Genomic DNA, 20,215 nt, shown 5'->3' with positions numbered 1-20,215 from the left:
CTCCCTTCACTTCTTAATTTAAAAAAAAAAAAAGGAGAAAGATAGTTCATTTCTTCTACTCTGTCTCATCTAGAGTGCCAAATCTTGGTGAAAAAAATAATTTTTAACTACAGAGTTCATGCATCACAGTGCTGCCTTGTCAGCTGGAGTCCACAGAAACTACATGAAGGCAAAAGAAATCCGAGAAAGGAAAGCCAAGGACAAGTTTCTGATGTGCCAGGTAGCACCATCTTCCCCTTAGCAGCAGGGCTGATTATCCAGCTACTAAAAAAAATAATCTGCTCTGGAAAGAGAAATAAGCTAGCAACAGAGCTAGCATAAGATGACACTATCTTATTTACTAAAAGGAAGTTATATTTGCACCACTAAATTATCCAGCTCTTATTACAAAATCAGGTTCTTTGACAGCATGCTTTCCACACTAATTTAGCTTATTACACTATGTCCGATACTTAAATGTTTGGCAAAGTGTCCCATGTTTTCTTTTCTGTACTGAGCTGCTCTGTGCTGAGACTTGCAATTCCCACAAGAGTCAATCATCCAGCACTACACACAGTTGAAGTATTTACCAGACACTTAACTAGTCAAAGTAATGCCTATGTGAAGGGTGGGCAAGAGACACTTACCATAGGAACAATTATTTCAGTGCTTTCCAAGACTGGGCTGGATTTTTAAAGATAAACAAATAGCTCTAACCTGGTCCAGTTGAAAGCCATGGTAGTTTTGACATTTGCTTTTGTTTTAGAAAGAACTGGACCTATCTTCATTCCCCAAGGAAAAACACCACAAGAGCTGTCTTTGCAGATCATTGTGTAAGTAGCCCTAATCTTTGAGTTGAGACAGAAAATCTCCAAGACTGCAAGCTCAAAGACAACAAGATATTGCTGGATACCATGCTGGCCTAAAAATAATCAAGTGGACTGGAAACAGAACTGTTCCTTCCAAGATCTTTTTATGGCTTCTCATTACATCCAAAGGATGGAGAGCATGAATGATTTAACTGGAGAATGATAGGCAGTCACTGTTAATGAACATTAAGGAAGAAATTAGTTAAATTTCTCAATGATTCTCTCAAGTCTGCAAGATACATTTTAGGACTAAATGTGACTTTGACCTAACTGATCAACCGGCATTCAGCAGTACAGGTGGTCTGTTAGGTCACCACAGCACTGGGTAAGAGATAAGGATTCCTCTTAGGAAAAGTTTTTAGCTCTGCTCTGAGCACAAGTCTTATGAAATCAAATTGCAAAGCAATAAGGAACATTTCATATACCACCTAGAGGGAAGGCTCAGGCATCTCACAGGCACTGCAAAAGGAGACTTATTTGCCCCTCTGTCAGCCCAGAACCCTTTGCACAACACCCAGCATCAGTAAAATCACAGGCTTTCTGCACTATTCCTTCTCAAGCCTGAGCAGCTGGTAAGAAAAGAGGTCACCATCACCTACTGCCAGGTTCTGGCTACTCAGGAAAGTAGCAACTGCCCTTCTAGACTGCTCAGGCTTCCTGTAATCCAAAAGCCTGAAGACAAAAGGCATGGGAGGCAGAAAAAAAAAAAAAAAAAAAAGGGCAGCCAAGCTTTGTACCTGATTGGGATCATCCCTATCATGATGAGTGGAAAGATCATCTTCATGTAGGGCAATGGTGACATGCCGAAACCACAGAGAATGAGGAGCTGCAGGACCTGCAAGCCTGTGAAATAGTGGATCTTCCTCTGCGGCACTCTGCGGATGTAATGTGTCGGAGGATAAGCAGTCTGGGAAGAGAAGAATTAAGTGTTAGGTGTGCAGTGACCTGGACTTGTGACTGCAGAATGTGGATCAGGCTTTTGAACACAAGGGTTTTAAGGAAGTCATCAGTTTACACACACACAGAGTGCATCAACAGAGTCCTTAACAGGTTCAACAGCTGAGTGCAGGATTTGCAGGGTTAAAGCAAGTGCTTTAAACCACACCATTGGCAACAACACACAGAAGATGACTGGGCACTAGAAACCTGAAGAAGAAAAGACACACCACACAGCTAAGATTGCCTTTGGGAGCATCTGGAGTGCAATAAAGTATCTTGATAAGTACAGTAATGAGATTCCCCTGAGTAGGATTATCAGGGCTTTGCAGCAATTTGTGAAGTGCCTGTGGGGGCGTGCAGGGGGGTGGATGGTAAGCAGATGTATTTGGGTGTTGTTACTGCTGGGTGGTTTCTCCACCTGAAACCCAGCTCCTCATTATTTTGTAGCCTTCTGTCTTCTGCTGATCAGACTATGCTTGTCCCTGGTGGTCCCATTTCTTCCCAGCTAGGGAAGACCAGGAGATGAGACTGGGGAGGTGCGAGAAGAGACTGTACTCAGACTGCAGTGATTTTCTCAACTCATATAAGCTATTCATTTTTGAGAAAGAGGGAAAAGTGACATTAATAGGCTAAATCTCACTCGTGGTTTCTTTTGACAGTTACTTGCTCATGTCTGAGCACAGGCTTTGACTCACTGTCTATACATCAATGAAGTGTATGAGCGACTGTCTGCTGGCACCGATACAGGCTCAATGGATTTCAGATTATGCCATGACTCATTAAAAGGTTTCCAGAAAAGGGAGATCTCCATACTTGACAATACTTTTTAATTTTCCAAACCGAAGCTTGGAAAATTCCACACATAATTTGTACTAAACCCAGAAATAATATTCCACATACATCAGTAACTATTCAATCCTCATTCAAAAATTGACATGACAAATGTAATCTTTACTTGGATTTCACAGGTTTAATTTCAGGGATGTAATATTAAAGATCAAGGTAGATTAGCAGAAATGCAGAACCAAATGTTAGGCTTATTAAGCCCTTGACCCTAGTTACATAAGAGAAGGTGAGCCAAAAACTTGTTATTACTCCCAGGTGCCGCCTACACTGCAAACTAACACTTTCTGAACATATATAACAGAGAGCTTCAAAACACATCTTCCAGGTTTTTTCACCCCACATCAGAAGAGTTTCAGTAATGCAAGTCATTTCATTCTGAGTTTAAAATCCCATCTTGTGGCATTTTACACAAGACAAAATGAAAGTGTAAAATATAGCAAAACTTACCTGGTTTGAAGCTTTGTTGGGGAAATTAAAGGTCACAATTAACTGATGTTATACATGTGCTTTTTAATATTATTTTTAAAATGCACATACTCTGCAGCTGACATGACATCACAGCGTGTTTTTAAAACGTAAACACCCTACATTCAGTAAGCAAGTTTGTACAATTGTGCTTTTTTTTTTTTTTTTTTTTTTTTTAAAGGCATTGTTTTAATGTATTCGTGGTTTGTACTCTACACAGTTTAGGGGTGTCTTCACTGGTAGCGTCTATCCTGGCTCATTCATGCATTCATTTTTGCTTTCTGGAGATAGGGGCTCCAGAGCAATTCTTAGCAGATTGAAAAGAGAAGGATTATATCGAAGACATCACTCCGAACAAGAAAGCTCAAGTGCTTTTGTGGCAGGGAAATACAGAAAGCAATTTATACAGAGTTTGAAAGACTGACGAGATGCAGTGCCATTCGATGAACAATTCAGCTACTGCCTTTTTTTAACCCTACAATAATCCTGCTACTTTTCTTGTTTGACACTGCATTGTTCTCCCACTCATTTGTCCACTTTAATGGACAAAGCTCCTCTTGCTCATGTCTCAGTGGCTGCCAGACTGAACTACAGACATCAAGTCTCACTCCCACTTTGCAGAGAAAGGTGAAAGGGATATGCAAAGTGCAGGCTGGAGCCAGAAATCAGCTTCCTGAGAACATGAGTTTTGGGATAATGCCATTCCCAACACCAGCAGCTTTCTGTGTTAGCTCCTGGCACAGTTCAGTACTATTTCCTTCTCTGCTCTACCAGGCTGGTGCCCCAGTCCGCCTACCTGTTCTTTGAGCAGGAGAGCCACCCTTTCAAAGAGCTGGTTCCCATCAATGGAGGTCAACGCAATGTAGAGGAACAGGCCATAGAGTACCGGCTTTGGGATCCACTGAAGAGGAAAAGGGAGGAGCAGGAGCGAAAGGCCAACCAAGAAGTTTGCCACTACACTTGTCAGCCGGGTCTCCTTCACACTCACAATCCTGCAAGCAAGAAAACAGGGATTAGAGGAGCACAATAATATCACAGTATCCATGTAAATTAATCACAGGGGCTCACTGCTCTGTGTAGGTGCAGGACACGTGCTGCTCGGGAAAGGGAAACTCATCTCCACCACACCAAGATCAGCACTTCTAGCCCCATGCTGACACTGAGAAGGCAGAGCTCTGCTGGATCCAGGCCAAGCACTTAATCCACAGCTCAAACAGAGCAGCTGGAAAAATGCCAAATTCCCCTTCTGCGAAGCTCCACACATCCCATCCTGAACTAAACTGCTCTCTAAACTAATTCTGTTTAGCACATTGCAAAAACACCAGGCAAGAATCCTCCTTCTGGGAAGTAATCCTTCCCTCGATTTACTTTGTGCATATGCAATTGGCTTCTATCCAAAAGAAAACTCATTGACTTCCACGGAAACTAATGAACCTCTTTTAAAAAAAGAAGAGTCTGCACTCTCTTGACTGAGAGTCAGCATTTTTGATGTATATGAGGATCTCCTTGTTTATATGGAAGGGAATGCTGAGAGCACTACATAGGGAGCTAGAAATTTAATTCTGCTGTGGATAATAGCAGTTGAGCTGCAAATTGCCTATTACCATGCAAAACATGTAATTAATTAATGCAAATTTTCCAGAGCTGACAGACCACAGATTGATTTATTTTTTCAAATGGGGAGGAAAAAAAAAAACCAAAAAACCTGACAGGAAAGCAGGCAGCAGCTTTCAGACTATACTTGGGGGGTGAGGGGATGTTGCTTTATTTTCTTTTCACTTCAAACTAGGAGATGCTCACAGGTTTAGTTGAAAAGAAAATTACCAGAAACAACAGGAGGAAAGAAAACCCTCATCTTTCAAGTCTACTTATAAATACAGAAAAGGAGGATTCTTAACTTAAATTGAGAAGATAAATCCATTGATTCAGTGGATAAGCTAGTGAGTAAATCCCCCTATTATCAGAAGAAATTCTTGCCCAAAGGCTGTTTTGGTGTCATCTATCAGCCTCATTCCCTGGATGCAAGATCTAATATTCCAAGTTAACCCTGTACAAAAAATACTGGAGATTAACACAAGAGCCAGCCATGAGACCTATCAAAACACATTTCCCTCTTTTACATATGCACTGCTGGACTTCAAAATTCCTTCTGTCCTACAGAAAATTCACTGGGAAGCAATCTTTTCGATATTAAATTTTTGAGAATCGTGCTTATAGGCTCAGGTTGAACTTCAAATCTGTTTACACATTCAAGAGCATAATGAAGCTGTGGGGATGAGGGAGCCTTCCATCCCTGTATTTAGAGAGAGAGGGAAAGGGTCACAGCCTAAGGCTTGCTCTCAGGATTTGGATAACATGGCAGAATTAAACCACAAGCAGTCATGAGAGCTAATGAACAACAGGTATCACAAAACAAAGTCCCGAGGACAACACTTGAATTCCTTTGCAAGTAACAGGGCAAAATATACATATCTTGGATTACCAAGAGAGGATGCACAGAGGAGCCACAGGAGGTATTAAGCTCTAAGTAACCTCCCCCCTTCCCCTGGCTAGGTTTAAACAGCAGAAACCACAGCTCTCCTCCTTCCAAACAAATTTTATTCTGATCCTCTTTCAAGTCTCCTGTGTCAAGGTGTCCCTGCCTATGCCTAGAGAAGCCAAGGGACAGTAAAGTACTTCGCTCTATCTGCAGACTGCTCTTGCCAGCTCTGGAAGAACTGGAACATCACCTAGGTGGATAGAGTTTGACACCCTTTCCACAACCTCCAGGTTTGGATCACTACAGAACAGAAGTCTTGGAGATGAACAGAGCCAATCAGCTTAAAGTACAACTGAAAGTGCTAATTCAGAGTAATTTTCTAGTCTGATAAGCAGTGGTCAGACTGCTTCAGAGCTACCAGAACCACTGCAAGCCTCTCCAGTGGCCCAGTAAAGCAGGAGCGAAAGGGTGCGCTGATTTAGCCTCATCCAGGTACAGCACAAGTTTCCCTGACCCTGTCATTGGGCAAGCTACAGAGGAATCAATTCTGCTATTTCAGGCAGAGATCTAACCCACTGCTGGGGATGCTCGTCATCTGCAAGCATCAGTCTGAGCACTCACAAGTCTGTTAGGTTCCTTGCAAGTCAAGTCATGCAAACCAAAGAGCTCAGGATCAAAATTAGATTATGAAGCCACCAGTTTTCAATCAGATGCAAGTCTGCAACTACAGAACAGCTCAGAGTAGCAGCCCTTTGGTAATGGATTTTTGAAGTTTATGAAATTTTCTGCTGTCATGTCTTGGGGATGCAGCAATCACGGCACTGAAGAGTGTTTGATCACATACAAGATGCACTGCAACGACTACTGCCAGCTCACGCTAATGCCACTTATTAGTTTGGAATTTCTTATCAGAACATTGTTAAAATTGCTCATAATTGACCAAACATGAGATCTTTAAGGTGAAGTTCCCAGACTCAAATTGGTCTTCTGTCAATTCTAGCATCTTATTTCCAGGGTAAGGACATCATGAACAGTCACTAAATCAACAGATTAAACCCTTTAATTTGCATGTATTCAGAATCTGGTTTGGCCCTCAGAGAAACAGCTCCAGAAAGTCTGTGCTGCAATGGAAATGAAGTAATTAATAGAGATTAAAGCATCTAATCCAGGCTCATTTCCCCAGAATCCTTTAAACATTGCTAGCACAGGATTAGCCATTCCCAACCTCCTCCACATGAGTAATGAGAGCCTATTTGAAGATTGCTACATGAAACTCAAGTTGTTGTTCTACAGGGGAGAAGAAATCTTCGCTTTCATTGTGACAGACCTTTATTCTTGTTTATATCATCCTGCTCATCAAGAGCTTTGATTTGAGTGCAGGAAAGGAGCCTGCCAAGGGAGCCAGCTCTGAAAGAACTCCTGATTTTCTAATTGAGCTTCAGTATGTTTCTTTTTCAGTGAAGCTGGCTAAGAGGAAAAAAAACAACAAAACAAAACAACATTGCTTGGAGCCTCCTGTTTATAGCTCAGTGCTTTCCAGAGAACAAATTGCTTCAGTCTCAAAGGGAGTTAAAATAACTAGGAAATCCTCGTACCCCTCTTCCCTCCCAATATCCAGTTTGCAGCACTCATTTCCACATTGATTTGCCTCCAGCAGAGGAAGAGCTGTGCTGCAAGAGAATATGCTTAGTGAGAGCAGGGCATCCCTCAGCCCTTTCATGACAATTACTGGAGCCATATCCAGGTTAGCCTGGCCAAAGAGGGTTCTCCAGTGCTGGTTTTGGGCAGCTGGATGAAGGGACAGAGGACAAGGACAGAAGGCAGTCCTTAATCTGGACACAAGACTTGACTTTCTAAGGAGAAGCCAGAATGCATAATCAAGGCAGTGGGTGGCAGAAGAGGAAAAAAACCCACCAGGTATTAAAATTGACAACAGAAGACACAGGAGGGAGGCTTGGAACATGGGTTTCAAAGTGCAAGTTCTGCACCTCAGAAAAGAGGTATCCCAAAGCAGATCATGGGCACAAGGACCAAAGGCACAGATTAAAGCCCTACAGAACTCAGATTACAAAATTGCTTTTTTTTAAAAAAAAATATGGTTTAGTCTTTATTCCAGACAGATATAGTTATGGGAACAACTAGTACCAGTGTAATAATGGGAACACAAGCCCAAGGGGCTGATCTCCCAGGAAGAGTCTGTAAAAAACATTGCAGGGAGCAGCAGTACTCTGCAATTTCCAGATGTGGAAGGTGAAATCTGTCTGTTACAGACCCAAAAAGTAACTTTACCAGGTTGGGCTGGGTCAGCTGGCACCAAGAATAGTGTGAAGGCAAGACTGAAATTAAAAGACAGAGTCACTCCATCCCCAAAAGTAAATGACCGCTTAGCCTCACTTTTGATAAGTGACAACTCTGAAAATGGAAACCAAGACAGCATAATTAAAACTAATGGCATATGAGTGGAAATTGCCATTTCTGAGGTAAAAGCACTCAACTGTAACATGCTGAGATCAAACAGATGAGATAATTTCTCATGAATCCCACTACAGAATAGAGATTAGGTTTTAAATTACTATTTTTTTAATAGGTCTTTGATAAGAGTGTGTTGGACAACTCAGAAAAGCAAAAAAGCTGGTATGAAATAAAAAGCCATGACCCAGGCATGGCTTCAATTGCTTTTTCTTAAAAACAAGAAAATTTAATAAGCATCTCGCCGCCTTCCCAAAATGTGGTGGAAGATGCTATGGGAGCTCTGAAATAACGTTGCATTTTTCCCACCCTTCGTAATAACCACCAGACAGGTTTCCGGCAATGAATCAGACTGGATTTTTTTCTGGTAAAGACATCTCAAAAAGAGCTGGCCAAGACATCTCCTCAGCTTTCCACAAGGATAAACCTGAAAAAGGCCTTGGCCAACTCTTCCAGAGGACAATTAGCACTGGGGTGGGTGGAATCCCTGCAGGCTGCTGCCAGCTACTGACAAGAGCATAAATTTGTGCCTGTCCTAAATAAAGCACTTCAGTGAAGGGGGATGAAGTCAGGCCACCAGCCATACTGGCTGAGGTGGCTTCATTTGGTGCATCTCCCTTCCACCTTCATACATTGCAGACCTTCAAGACTACAGCTAACCCTAACCACGTAACCCACTGTACCTAAAGGATTATGAAACCACAAATGAAAGCAAGGAGATCCAAGATAGCTCTGCGGTTCCTACTTACGTCTCATAGATGTGTCCATTTTCAACCCTCTCCTCCACATAGGCCAGGGCGCGGACATGCATTGGGGAGTGAGGGAAGGCAGCATGGATCCATGGGAGGCCGAAGATGGACAGCCCTGTGTTGATCAGCGCAACAAGCAGGAGGTCCCAGTGATAAGCGGTTCCCTTCACCAACCTGAAATGAGGTTTTGGTTGACAGCAGTTGACACCCGGTGCAAACTGTAACAGGCTGCCCTTGCTGAACCTGAGCTCAAATGCTAAACACCAAAGTGCACTTCCATGCACAGAGCGATTTCACACCTCCTGCTTTACAGTGTGCACTACACCAACTTGAAAGGTAATGAAATTTGATAGCTTGCTCCCAAAGCAGTCATCTCCTGTAAAGAACAACATTGAGCAGAAAGGCAACCCACTAAAACAACAGCCCATGAAAATTTCATCAGCATTTTGCTCCTACACTTATTGCAGAGTCCACTCAAAATAGACATGTATACTTGCTAGCAGAGCCCATGAAGGGAGTGGTTAGAAACCTAGGCACAGGTTGCCAAAATACTGACACTGAAGTTTCCCACCCATCATGTTTTTAACTGTGATCTCCCTCCTTCCCCACAAGCAGAACACGTGCTCAGTATGCTGCAGTAATCCCCTAATTATGTAATTGCTACTACATGATAAGAAAATGGGACATAAAGTCATTAAACTTCAGCTTCTCCTTGGTAGTCAACCAAGGACATACACTTCTAACTTGCTCGGCAGCCTCCCCGTTTTGTTTGTTAGGGAAGGGGGAAACTGACAGCCTTCATCAAGGAAGCTGACCACTTCACATTCAGCTTGCAAGGACTACACAGACAGCAGCTGCTAACACTGAACTCGCATATAGTTTAAACTTGCCACTTTTTGCAGGGTCTTCCCCTTTCCTGAATATTCATAGTATGTGAGTACCACGTGGGTGTAAAGGCTAGAAAAAGGCTAGGGAATGATTCAACCCTCAGAATTTGATACCTAAATTAAAGGTCTATAAGCTGGGTTTCTGCCTGGCCGTCAGAGCACACAGCAGTTTGTAACCTCACACAACACCAGGGATCAGCTGAATTGCTCTCTGGCCATCATCAGCTAGAAAGAGAGCACCATTTAGGTGTCTCAATGTCACCCAAGCAAGCTCTGTTCAATACCTAAGCAGAGACTTGGAGCCATCCAAGATGCTCTAGGACGTGACACGCATGGAGCTAGTAGACATGACCCAGCACATGAAGATCTATGCCTAATGTCTATCTCAAGGAGCAGCAGAAATCCTGGGTGGGGTTTGGTTTTGGAACAAAACGACTAGTGTCACTGGAAGTGCTCACCTTCATTGACTGAGGAGGCCATGGGGTGATTAGGTCAGGTAGACATCTACATTGCAATGCCTCTGAAGATGGAAGGTGCTGGCCGGAAGGGTGGGATTGTAAACACGCTTCCTGTGTTGGCTCATGCTTTGAAAGCACAACCCCTGTTCACGTGCTGCCTTCTCAAAGCAAAAGCTTCTCCAGCACCCCCAGGGTTACCATTTGATTGTCCTGTTTGCCCTTTTCCGAGGGCTTTCTGTGTACAAAGGCCATACATCTAACAGCAGCATCGTTTTAGTCTCCCTGGGACACTGGTCTCTGCAATCTTCAAGTGCTGCTTGTGGTATACACTTGCTTTGACCAATAGATTAGGCTCCACTGAGGCTGCCTAGCTCAACATGCATACAGAGATCTAGATGCCTTATCCTAGGTCATTGTCACACTGCCCAACTGGCCCAGTATTCCTTGGACTGTCCTATATGCTTGCTTTAATTATTTTTTTAGCGAAGCATATCAGTGTACTTTCTTTTCTCTGTTTTTGGTTGGGTGTTTTCTCTCTCTCTCTCTCCAGGAGGAAATCACTACATTTGTCAAGACACCAAACAGCACATTCTCCATTTGGCTAGTACAGACAATGGTATTTTTATTCTGTAATGGTACCACAAGCGGAAGGTGTCAAGTCCTAGTTTTTCCATCTCTAAAAACCCATGCCCTGACACCTGATTAGCATAAGCTCAGCCCTATAACAAGGCATTATGAAAAACACTATGAAGAACTCCAAAAAATATTTTACATTCCTTAAAGACACTCTAGTGGAAAATAACAAAAGTTTAGAAGAAACTCATATTAGCAAAGAGATGACCCACTTACATTACAGATTTATGCAAAACTTTAAAGGGATATAATAAAGATAAAAGGGAAAAAAAATCAAGTGGTTAAAGAAAACCAAATTAGTAAACTGTGTGAGCCGAATTTGAGCTCCTCTTCTCTCCCCTGATTCAGTGTCACTCCAGCTACACGGAAAATGTTAATATATGTTATGCAAGGAGAGAACCCTCCCACGCATTACATTAGCAAAAAAAAAAAATCCTCTGAGACATGGTAGATTCCCTGAGAAAAGTCATACACGTTCATTCTTGATATCATATCTGATTGCAGTTGGCATAAAAACATCAGAGGGAATACTTTAACAGTACAACATCTTAACTCAAGTTTGCATATAAATCAGACCTATTAGACATACTGTTTTACTTCAGCTCAGTTGGAGACTACCAGCTCCAAACACTTCTTTTCAGATGCTCAGCTGCAGCATATCACGTTATGACATTTATGTAGGTCACTGGCTCCTCATTTTCAAAAAATTCTCTTTACTGCAAGAGCAGTGCAAGTGTCCACATGTGTCAGACACTCCCTAGCGATCCCGAGACCTCAAACCATACAAAACATCTACATAACATTCACACACGGCAAAGAAGAAACAGGCTGAGGTGATGAGCTCACTGATGCTCTGCATTCTTTACTTTGCCACAATATTGGGTTTTGGAGATGGTGAGGAGTTGATCAGTACAGTTACTTTCATCTGTGACAACAGGAGTTGTGAAGAACAAGTCCTGAAAACCTTTTCTAATATTCAGACAAGCAATGCTGGGAAAAGACTCGATACCTCCACAGAGGAAGAGTAACACCAAAAGTATTACCTGTTCTCTGGGGCGTTTGTGAGGGATGCCACGATGTTCTGTTCTATGAAGAAGAGCATTGACAGGAGGAATCCCAGCCCCATGGCGCTCATCACTGACCCGATGGAGAGAGACTGGACCGGGGCAAGCACGAATAAGCTCTCAGATGGGTTGTAGTTGAATTTGGACACTGGAGAGAGGAGAGGAATGACATTAGGAGGCACCTTATTGTGCAATCATCCACACGGACTCAAGTAATGTTTTATCCACACCATGAACTATTGGGAGCTAATGCAGCAAACCAGGCATGATGCTCTGTCATGTGGGAGTCAGACCATACAAGATGGGCTCATCTGGCAGTTTTAGTTTATTTTCCTCCATCCTCTTAGAACTTGGCTGCCATCCTGATTTGACAGACCACTGCTAGTCCTAGTGAGCCATTACATATATTTGAGCAAAACAAAAAGAGGGAAAGTTGTTTTCCACAGATTCAAGGCATTTTTGAATTAGAAAACCTTATTTCTAACTAGCACTATACTCCTCCTGCTCAGTTAGTCAACTGACAGAGGCACTTTAAAGCTTCCTCATTATCCAGCAAGCTGTGCAAGTCATTTTCATTTAAAATGCCCCTAAGTTTCCTGCCACTGGAAGAAATCCATGACTAGGGATAAATCACACATGGCCACACATCATTTTACAATCCAACTGGATGGAATGGCCATCACAGAAAAAAAGCCATTTCTTATTTGTTTCCATACATTTCCTCACATCACCCAGTCACGTCACCACAGGACAATGCAATTCCTGTCCCTGTTATCACTTCCTGATATGGAAAAGCTGATCTATTTGGCCAATGAATGGTGTCTCATTTTTAGATTTCCTTGTGTAATTTAGAACTGCCCAGATGCTCCGCACCATTTCACCTAAATTAAATTAGGAAAACGTAAACTGGAGACAAAGAGGACAGACTGGGATCATCAGCTCTACGTCTGACTGGCAACAACACTTCCTGCCTGCTAATTACTCTACCCTTTGTTCTTTGCCAGAAATTGTTGACCCTCTTTATTGTAAGAGATACGTACTTTAGATTACATTGAAATGAAAAGACACACTGGAATAATTTGTCCAGAGAAAAAACTTCACTCAGCTTTGTTTCATCAAGGTTTTGAACAGATTAAATCCAATATTGAGGAAGTCTGAGGTGTTGAGGTAGTGGGAGGTCAAATTATATGGAAGAAATTTGCTATTTATTTTTTTTTTAGCAAAACCTTCCTAGGGTTTAATTTCTCTTTTTCATATACCCCAGGATTCCAGAGAATAAAAATATAGCTTACTTTCAATTTCCTTGAAGATATACGAACCCACAACAGAGAAAGTCAGAACTGAAATCGGTAAGGCACAGTCGGACAGAATTTCACGTACTCTTGCATGCAGATATGGACTGCAATTTAAAAAGAAAAAGATTTCCATCAACACCTCACTGTAGGGACAATCGCTTAATCCAGATAGCATTAATACTTTAACAAGTGAAAATTCAGTCCAGTCTTGCAATTCTAAAGAGATACTTGGAGTGAAGAATCAGTCTTGAATTCAGCCTTAAATCCTCTGGAATCTATAGTTTTGAAGGTTTATGAATGCATAGGCAAAACCCATAAAGAAACAAGAAACTAAGATGCAAGCTAGAAAAATGTCCTCCAAACACCAATTTGTGTCTCATTTCCACTTTAGTTTAATTGCTTACTGCATTTCAAATGAAGAGTTTTAAAGGGCAACGGGAGTGAAACCCAAATTAGAGCTGGGCAGTTGAGTCCCAAGAGCACCCTGAAGGTACATTCCCAGTAGATCTTCCAGCACCATCTGGGATTTTTACCCACCAAAACAGTTAAATGCCTGTATGGGGGGGAGTTACAGGGGTTCCAACGAGAAATGCATAGTTCACCCACAGCTTTCTAAAAAGTCACTTGTGACGCCAAATCAAATACGGAAGGACATCGTCCAGTGACTGAACATTTTGTTCTGCTGCTAACATTTTCCAGGTGGCCAGCCAAGTTCATCTCTGGCTTTGGCTTCCACCACCACTAATGGAAGATTTCCACCTGATTTTTCTGGGTTACAAAATTAAGATCTAAACCATCAGCGATTCCTCACAGGTAATATGAAATAACCAGTAGTCTGAGCTCTAAGAATGAAGTAACTCACCTTTTCTTAAACTGATAGAGTGTATGACCAAGCCAAAGGGTACCCAGCATCAACATGAGACTAAGGACGGCAGTTTCACGTCCATAATGCACATCATGCATGCCTGTTTGATTCTCTAGGGACATGGATCTGCTCACTGATGAATTCATCAAGAAGGTGGTATTGATGCCGAGGCTTGGAATAGCATCAGCTCGGGCTTTTTCCAAGTAACTGTCTCCCGTGTGCCCATAGTAGTAATATTTCTTAAAAACTGTACAAACAACCAACAGGCAAGCATTAGGATAGGTTTGTGACAATCAAAGCAAGTAAAATAAAGTGGTTCTTTCTTGCTTGATCATGTAGCATTACATTATGCTTCCCCAGGTTCATAGCTTAACCCTCAAGCCAGTGAAATCAGGAGAGCTGCTTTTCTTATGAAGCCAGTGCTTTACAAGTTTATTTTTCACTTATTTTAATAGGTAAAAGTTAAATTGACCTAAAGCGACATGTTTGAAGTGTAAGGACTTCCAGTACTAATTATTTATGTGATTTGGTTCCTAGCACTGGAATCGCTGCTTTTAAATATACCTATATACATACACATATAGACAACTACTTTCAGCAGCCTGGTAAACAAATTCCATCAGGATCTCTGAAAAAATTAAGAGCAGCCAGGCTGCACAGATCCTTAAGCGGACTACAAAATGTACAATAATTACTTATCCCAGGCTGGTCCAGATTTTAAAGATAAACATTGATGATACGCAAAACCTGGCAGAACATTTAAATTTACACTGCAAATTGAAACAGTTACAGAGCACTTGAAGTAAACCTGTACAAGCGAAACACTCAAGTAATGCCTCTGGAACTGTCCATAAATGCATTAGCTTAGCTCAGACATATTTATGTAAGTAATTAGCAGCTGTAAATACACTTTTTCTCTTTAGCATTTAGACAGCTGTGTTCCCATTTCTATGGCATTGGCTGGCTCCAAGCATATAAATGTGGTTTTGGGGACATTTCAGCTCTTTCTATGGGAAAGAAGAACTTGAGGTGCCACAAGGAACAAGTAAAACCAGAAGATGGGAGTTGGGTTTTGCAGCCTTGGTACTCCCATGTTATGTGATCAGATGGCAGCAGGCAGCACCCGCTTCCCCCATACCAACAGGGAGATACATGGGGATGGAAACCACTGTCAGAGCTCTGCAGTCCCCCTACCTTTCTCTGCTTTAGTCAAAAAAGCCTTCAAACTTTGCATAGGGAAACTCAGAAGTTTAGGGCAAGAACATCCTCTTTAGACAAAAATACAACAATATGAAGCTTAAGCTATAATGCTCCTTATAACATTCCCTGTCCCCAAATAATCATCACATTTCTGAAAACCCCAAGCACATCCATTTTTTCATCTGCAGCAGTTACAGGGAAAGCAGGCAAAACAAACTGTAATTGAAAATACCTGAAAACAAGCAAAACAAACTTTAAACGTTCTTGCAAAGCACAACTAACATTTGCTAGGACCTTGAAGTTGACCAAAGCACAGTTTGTGCTACTGCTGGTTTGTAGCTTACCCCGTGTAAAACACCCCATGTTTAGCCACGTTGCTATTTTAACAGCAGTAATAATATTTTCGTACCACCTTTATATTTTAAAAGGAGTCCTGGCATTTGACAAGTGGATGGGGTCAATAGGGCATGTAGGGCACAAGAGAAAAGACCAGTTACTTCACATCCAATACTTCTGTGTATACATTTAAAGATCATGAAGGTTTACAGTTCAAGATTTAACCTTTCAGATCATTCTCAGCAGCAGCCAGAAATGAGGATATCATTTTACTTTTAAAGCATGAGAAAGGTTCCCCCTGTAAGGAGCAATCTCATCATGACCTCCGTTAGCACTGTGTATTTCTGCATTGCATGCTGCGGAAGAGGCTTTGCTATTATTTCCTCTCTGCATCCTAACAGCTGTGTCCAGCCCAGGCAGGACACCCACACCTGCTTTGCAAACAGGTAAACTGAGGCACAGAGCACTGCCATGACCTACACACCAGCACAGAACAGGTCATTGGAGTATTTGCAGTTTCCGGCTCTAAACATGAAAGGACACTTTTGTCATAACAAAAATGATTATGGCAGTATTTTCCGGGGATTAGCAGCTGGCCAGGGCTAAAAGCCTGTTCACCATCTCAGCTGACCTGAAGTGTTACCAAGTCCTAGAGACATGCACAATTACTGAGCATATGATAAACCAGTAGCACACACAGACTGGTAACTGTGCAGAATGTATTGCCTCCGTATTTAGATCTGGACTGGAATGAAGAAAAAAAAGTTTGGTTTGGTTCTTGTGGATTTTCTCTATTTCCCACCTTTGGATATATCACAGTAATATATTCAGGGCTAAGCACACCCCTGGTACCCTACGTTCAGCCTGGCTGCATTAACTCATGCTGCTTCTCAGGCTGCAATTCAATTCGCACCCATCTCAAAACTAGACAGCATTGCTCCACTCAATCTTGGATATAGGGGAAGAAACTTTTTATTTAGGGGCTTTACTCTTGTATTTTAGTTAAAACAATGACACGTGCCAAGATGGCTAGCAGCAGCCTTCATCCTGCACCACAGACTTGCTATAGAGTATTCAATTCCTGCAGATTTATAGTTTGTTTTATAACAGAGCTAAATGAGTCTTGTTGCTTACATCCAGAGTGAGCAACAAAGCAGGTGGTGCCCTCACTGAAACAGCCGTTCTCAAGCCTAGCAGGCTCTCAAGTTCCCTCCAACAACATTAACTCGCTTTGTTTGCTTCAGCTGGTTCACCACCATTTCCTGCAGAGCACAGATGTCAAGATCAAACAAACACAGCTTCAGTGGCTGGGCCACACAGTGAAAACAGTGTCACCGGGATAGTGTGAATGTACATGACTTGATTCCTTTGTACAATATTGCACACACACACCCACTTCTTTCCTGCACACGTACAAGTATCTTGCAAAAAAAAAAGTCTGTTCATAGCCTTGATACTATTAAGGAAAACATATCTGAGCAAGAGCAGCATGTCCACCAGCACTAAGGAAGCCCAAAGTTGTTGTCATCTGGCTAGCCATTACCAAAACACATTTAACAGCATGGAGAAGAGACCAGCTTTCTCTTTCTACTCTTCCTACTGCTCAACAGAAGTTTTAAGTGGGAGGAGGTGGTGGCAGTGGCAGCATCCCTCACCTCCTGCTACAGAACAGGAGTGGAAGAAGACAGACGAGCATGTGGCCAGGAACTGCACTGGTGTCATGTGTTCAAATATGAGCCCTGAGACTGTTAAAGTCTGTGCCTGCCAGCATCAGTGCCTCTCCGCATCTGGGAACATGCCTGGACCTGGGGTCCCATCTGCTGAACACTCCCAGATGCAGCTGAAGCCAACATGAGCTGGCAAATGAGTAGAGCATTGGTTTGATTTTATTACCATTGTTGCTATAAATACAGCCCTTCCCAAGTACAAGGGAGAATTACATTAATCCACTAATTAGGCTAACCTCCAGGATCCTCTCCTGTCCCCACTGCAATACACTGAGGTATTACTTGCACATTCCTGGAAGTCTGGCAGCAGAGATCGATGGATGATTTCTGTAGCTTTAACCTGCACACCATGCCCCTTCTATGATAAATCAGCTCTCTGCTACAGAAGCACTGTGAACATTTGCTAATATTTACAGAGAAATTGAATGCTCTGTTGAGGAACACCTTAGCGTCACAGGGAGAATGTCCCGTGCTTCCAGAACACGGCACACATTAAGCAAAGCTCAGAGCTACATAGTGAGCAAGGAGAAAGCAAAGCATCCCAGAACACCTTCTCCTTCACTGAGCATTGCCTAAGCAGGATATTTGAAAGATCCAGGTGTTCTGCAGAGGAAAAACATAACCCTCTTTATTGCACAATCAAAGCATATGCCCAAGGAGTCAAATTAAGGATTCCCAGTGAAAGAGCGTATCTCACTTCAAATTGCTTTGCAGTGTCAAACTTGCTCTTTGAAGGTGTTTTCCTTGCATGCAAGACACCATAACGAGCCAAGCCTGAGAATCTTGAAAACAAGGGACATGCTCAGTATGCTTGGGTATGTCCAGAAGGATTCCAAAGGATAGCCTAAACACGGGGCTGTGGGACAGTAGGTCATAAACTAGGAATGCAGATTTGGCCAGCTCCTCGCTGCAATGAGCAGAAAGGTTGCCATTCATATGACATTTCTGCTAACATCTTTCACCTTCACAAATACCTCCTACCAGTCCTGATCAGGAGGAAGAAAGGTGCCAGAGAAGCCTGTCAAACTCCAAGGCTGCTCATGGATACTCACCTAGAACTTAAGTCAGAAATGGGAACCAAGGGGCTAGAAAGGGAGAACCGCTTTAGGAACATGCTGGAAGGCACCAAAGTCCTTACACTGCCATTCAAGAAGGGTCTCAGAGCTCATGTAAGAATGGGCGATCCCAACCCATCTTCCAGCTCCCCTCCATGTAGTTTTAATAATGCGGCAAGGAAAGAGATCTAGAGACACTGCATTTAAGTTGGATAATTTTTTGCCAGCACCACTCAGAGACTGGTATCAGGACAAGACTTTCACAGTAACTCTATTATGGCTTCTCCATTTGGTAAAATTTAAGACACTAATCCTATCTCTGCTAACTGAAATTAGACCTGATAGAAATTCTGCATATCCAGGTAAACTGCTGACAAAGGGCTGCTTCAGTCTCACACAATGATTTTTTTTTTTTTTTCCCTGAAGACCCTGAACAAACATGGAGCAAGCAAACATCATGCATATTTGCACCTTGTACTTCTGTTTGATAATCCCTTTGACAAAGAAGCTGAGAGAGATCTACACTGTAAAACATTGTTGCAAGGCTTACCTTTAATAATGCCTTTGAAGGCATCAAGCACAAAAGTGATGGATATAAAAAGTGCAATTATTTCTTCTGTTGACCTGTGGAAAAATCCCAGGAATTAATATAGCCATTAGCAGAGTCTGCGTTCAACTCCATTCAAAGGCAAATCAGTGTAATCATTCATTTACATGAAAATATACCGATTTTAGTTAGACTCCAACTCAAAAAACAAAATCCAGTGAATATTTTAAAGCTTCTTTCAGGCTGGAACAATAAGCTGAAATGATACTAGCCTCATCTCACAAAATACATTTTGTGGCAAGTTTGTAATTAAGGAGCTTGTGGAATGTATAATTTTTCCATTTGCTGAATAATCTGATCAAAATATGACTTCTTGAAAATAGCTACCTTTTAAAGAGCTTCATCAGAAGACTGAAATTAAAGAGGGAATACATCACAAGGAAAAAGCTGTTCCATAGTCCAATCCAGGCATAGAAAGCACTGAAATCCAAGTTGTAGTCATCACAGATTCCTCGGATGACTGCAAAAATGAAGCATTCACGTGTCAGATTAAATTTTTGTCATGGCCACTCTGTGATTCCCATCTGCTTGATGGCAAAAAGAACCAATGTCAAGACTTTTCCCCAATGCACTTATGGCAGATACCATTAAACCTGTTACACTCCCAGATGAACACTGGATCAACCCAAACTGTTCTCTCCCCTTCCCTGCCCCCTTCCCCCACTAGAAATGGGGAGAAGCACTTGGGAAAAATAGTCTCCCACACTGCTCAAAGCATCTTTCCTAGGGATCAAAGCCAAAAATCAGCCCTTGGAATTTGCTTTTGCTGATGTTTTGGGATGCTGTTGAACAAGGGATCTCAAGACATGCTTTTGCACCATGTGTATGCAGTCACTGCATTGGTAACAAAACCTCATGTCTTCAACCTTTCAAGCTTGTGATAGCCCATCTGATTGTTTTTACAGATATTGAGTTGGCTCATTTACACCTCTGGCTCAGGAATATCATCTTGCAGCTGTAACTGGAAAGCGATTCATCACAGCTTAACAGACCAATCAAAAAAACCACCAAGCAAAAAACTTTACCTCAGGCTCTAATCCTCAAGTTGGTTAAATGCAGCATGAGAAAACCATTAGAAGGAAAAGATTTCCTCCTTGATGCAGAAATGCTCATTCTTCTTATGAAACTTTTTTCTATGTGAAATGATTCCTTTAGAAACCAATTTTTATTATATCTGAATCAAATTCTTTCCCTTTCCCTCTGCACCAGAAGCAGCCCTTTAATATTGTTTTAGTTAAAAATACACAACTAAAGCTCTAACAGGATTGCAAGGTTGTAGTACAAGGTCCCATT

At 42.0% G+C, this 20,215-nt stretch overlaps 1 protein-coding gene across 12 annotated transcripts in view; it reads right to left on the bottom strand.

Moving 5' to 3' along the window:
- Nucleotides 1-20,215, bottom strand: part of SLC4A11 (solute carrier family 4 member 11) — a 134,197-nt gene that overhangs the window by 5,105 nt on the left and 108,877 nt on the right. For 11 of the 12 annotated variants that reach the window (XM_080396461.1, XM_080396460.1, XM_080396457.1 and 8 more), the window contains 8 exons: nucleotides 19,250-19,382; nucleotides 18,866-18,939; nucleotides 13,995-14,244; nucleotides 13,130-13,236; nucleotides 11,817-11,985; nucleotides 8,796-8,969; nucleotides 3,895-4,090; nucleotides 1,586-1,755 (listed from right to left, as the gene is read on the bottom strand). In XM_080396461.1, coding sequence (XP_080252587.1) covers nucleotides 1,586-1,755; nucleotides 3,895-4,090; nucleotides 8,796-8,969; nucleotides 11,817-11,985; nucleotides 13,130-13,236; nucleotides 13,995-14,244; nucleotides 18,866-18,939; nucleotides 19,250-19,382 — 1,273 coding nt within the window. The remainder of the gene's footprint in view (nucleotides 1-1,585; nucleotides 1,756-3,894; nucleotides 4,091-8,795; nucleotides 8,970-11,816; nucleotides 11,986-13,129; nucleotides 13,237-13,994; nucleotides 14,245-18,865; nucleotides 18,940-19,249; nucleotides 19,383-20,215) is intronic. The other variant, XM_080396458.1, reaches the window with a different exon arrangement.

This window comes from Falco punctatus, assembly GCF_963210335.1.
Source record: "Falco punctatus genome assembly, chromosome: 1".
Lineage (NCBI taxonomy): Eukaryota > Metazoa > Chordata > Aves > Falconiformes > Falconidae > Falco > Falco punctatus.
This window is presented reverse-complemented; position numbering and strand designations above follow the sequence as displayed.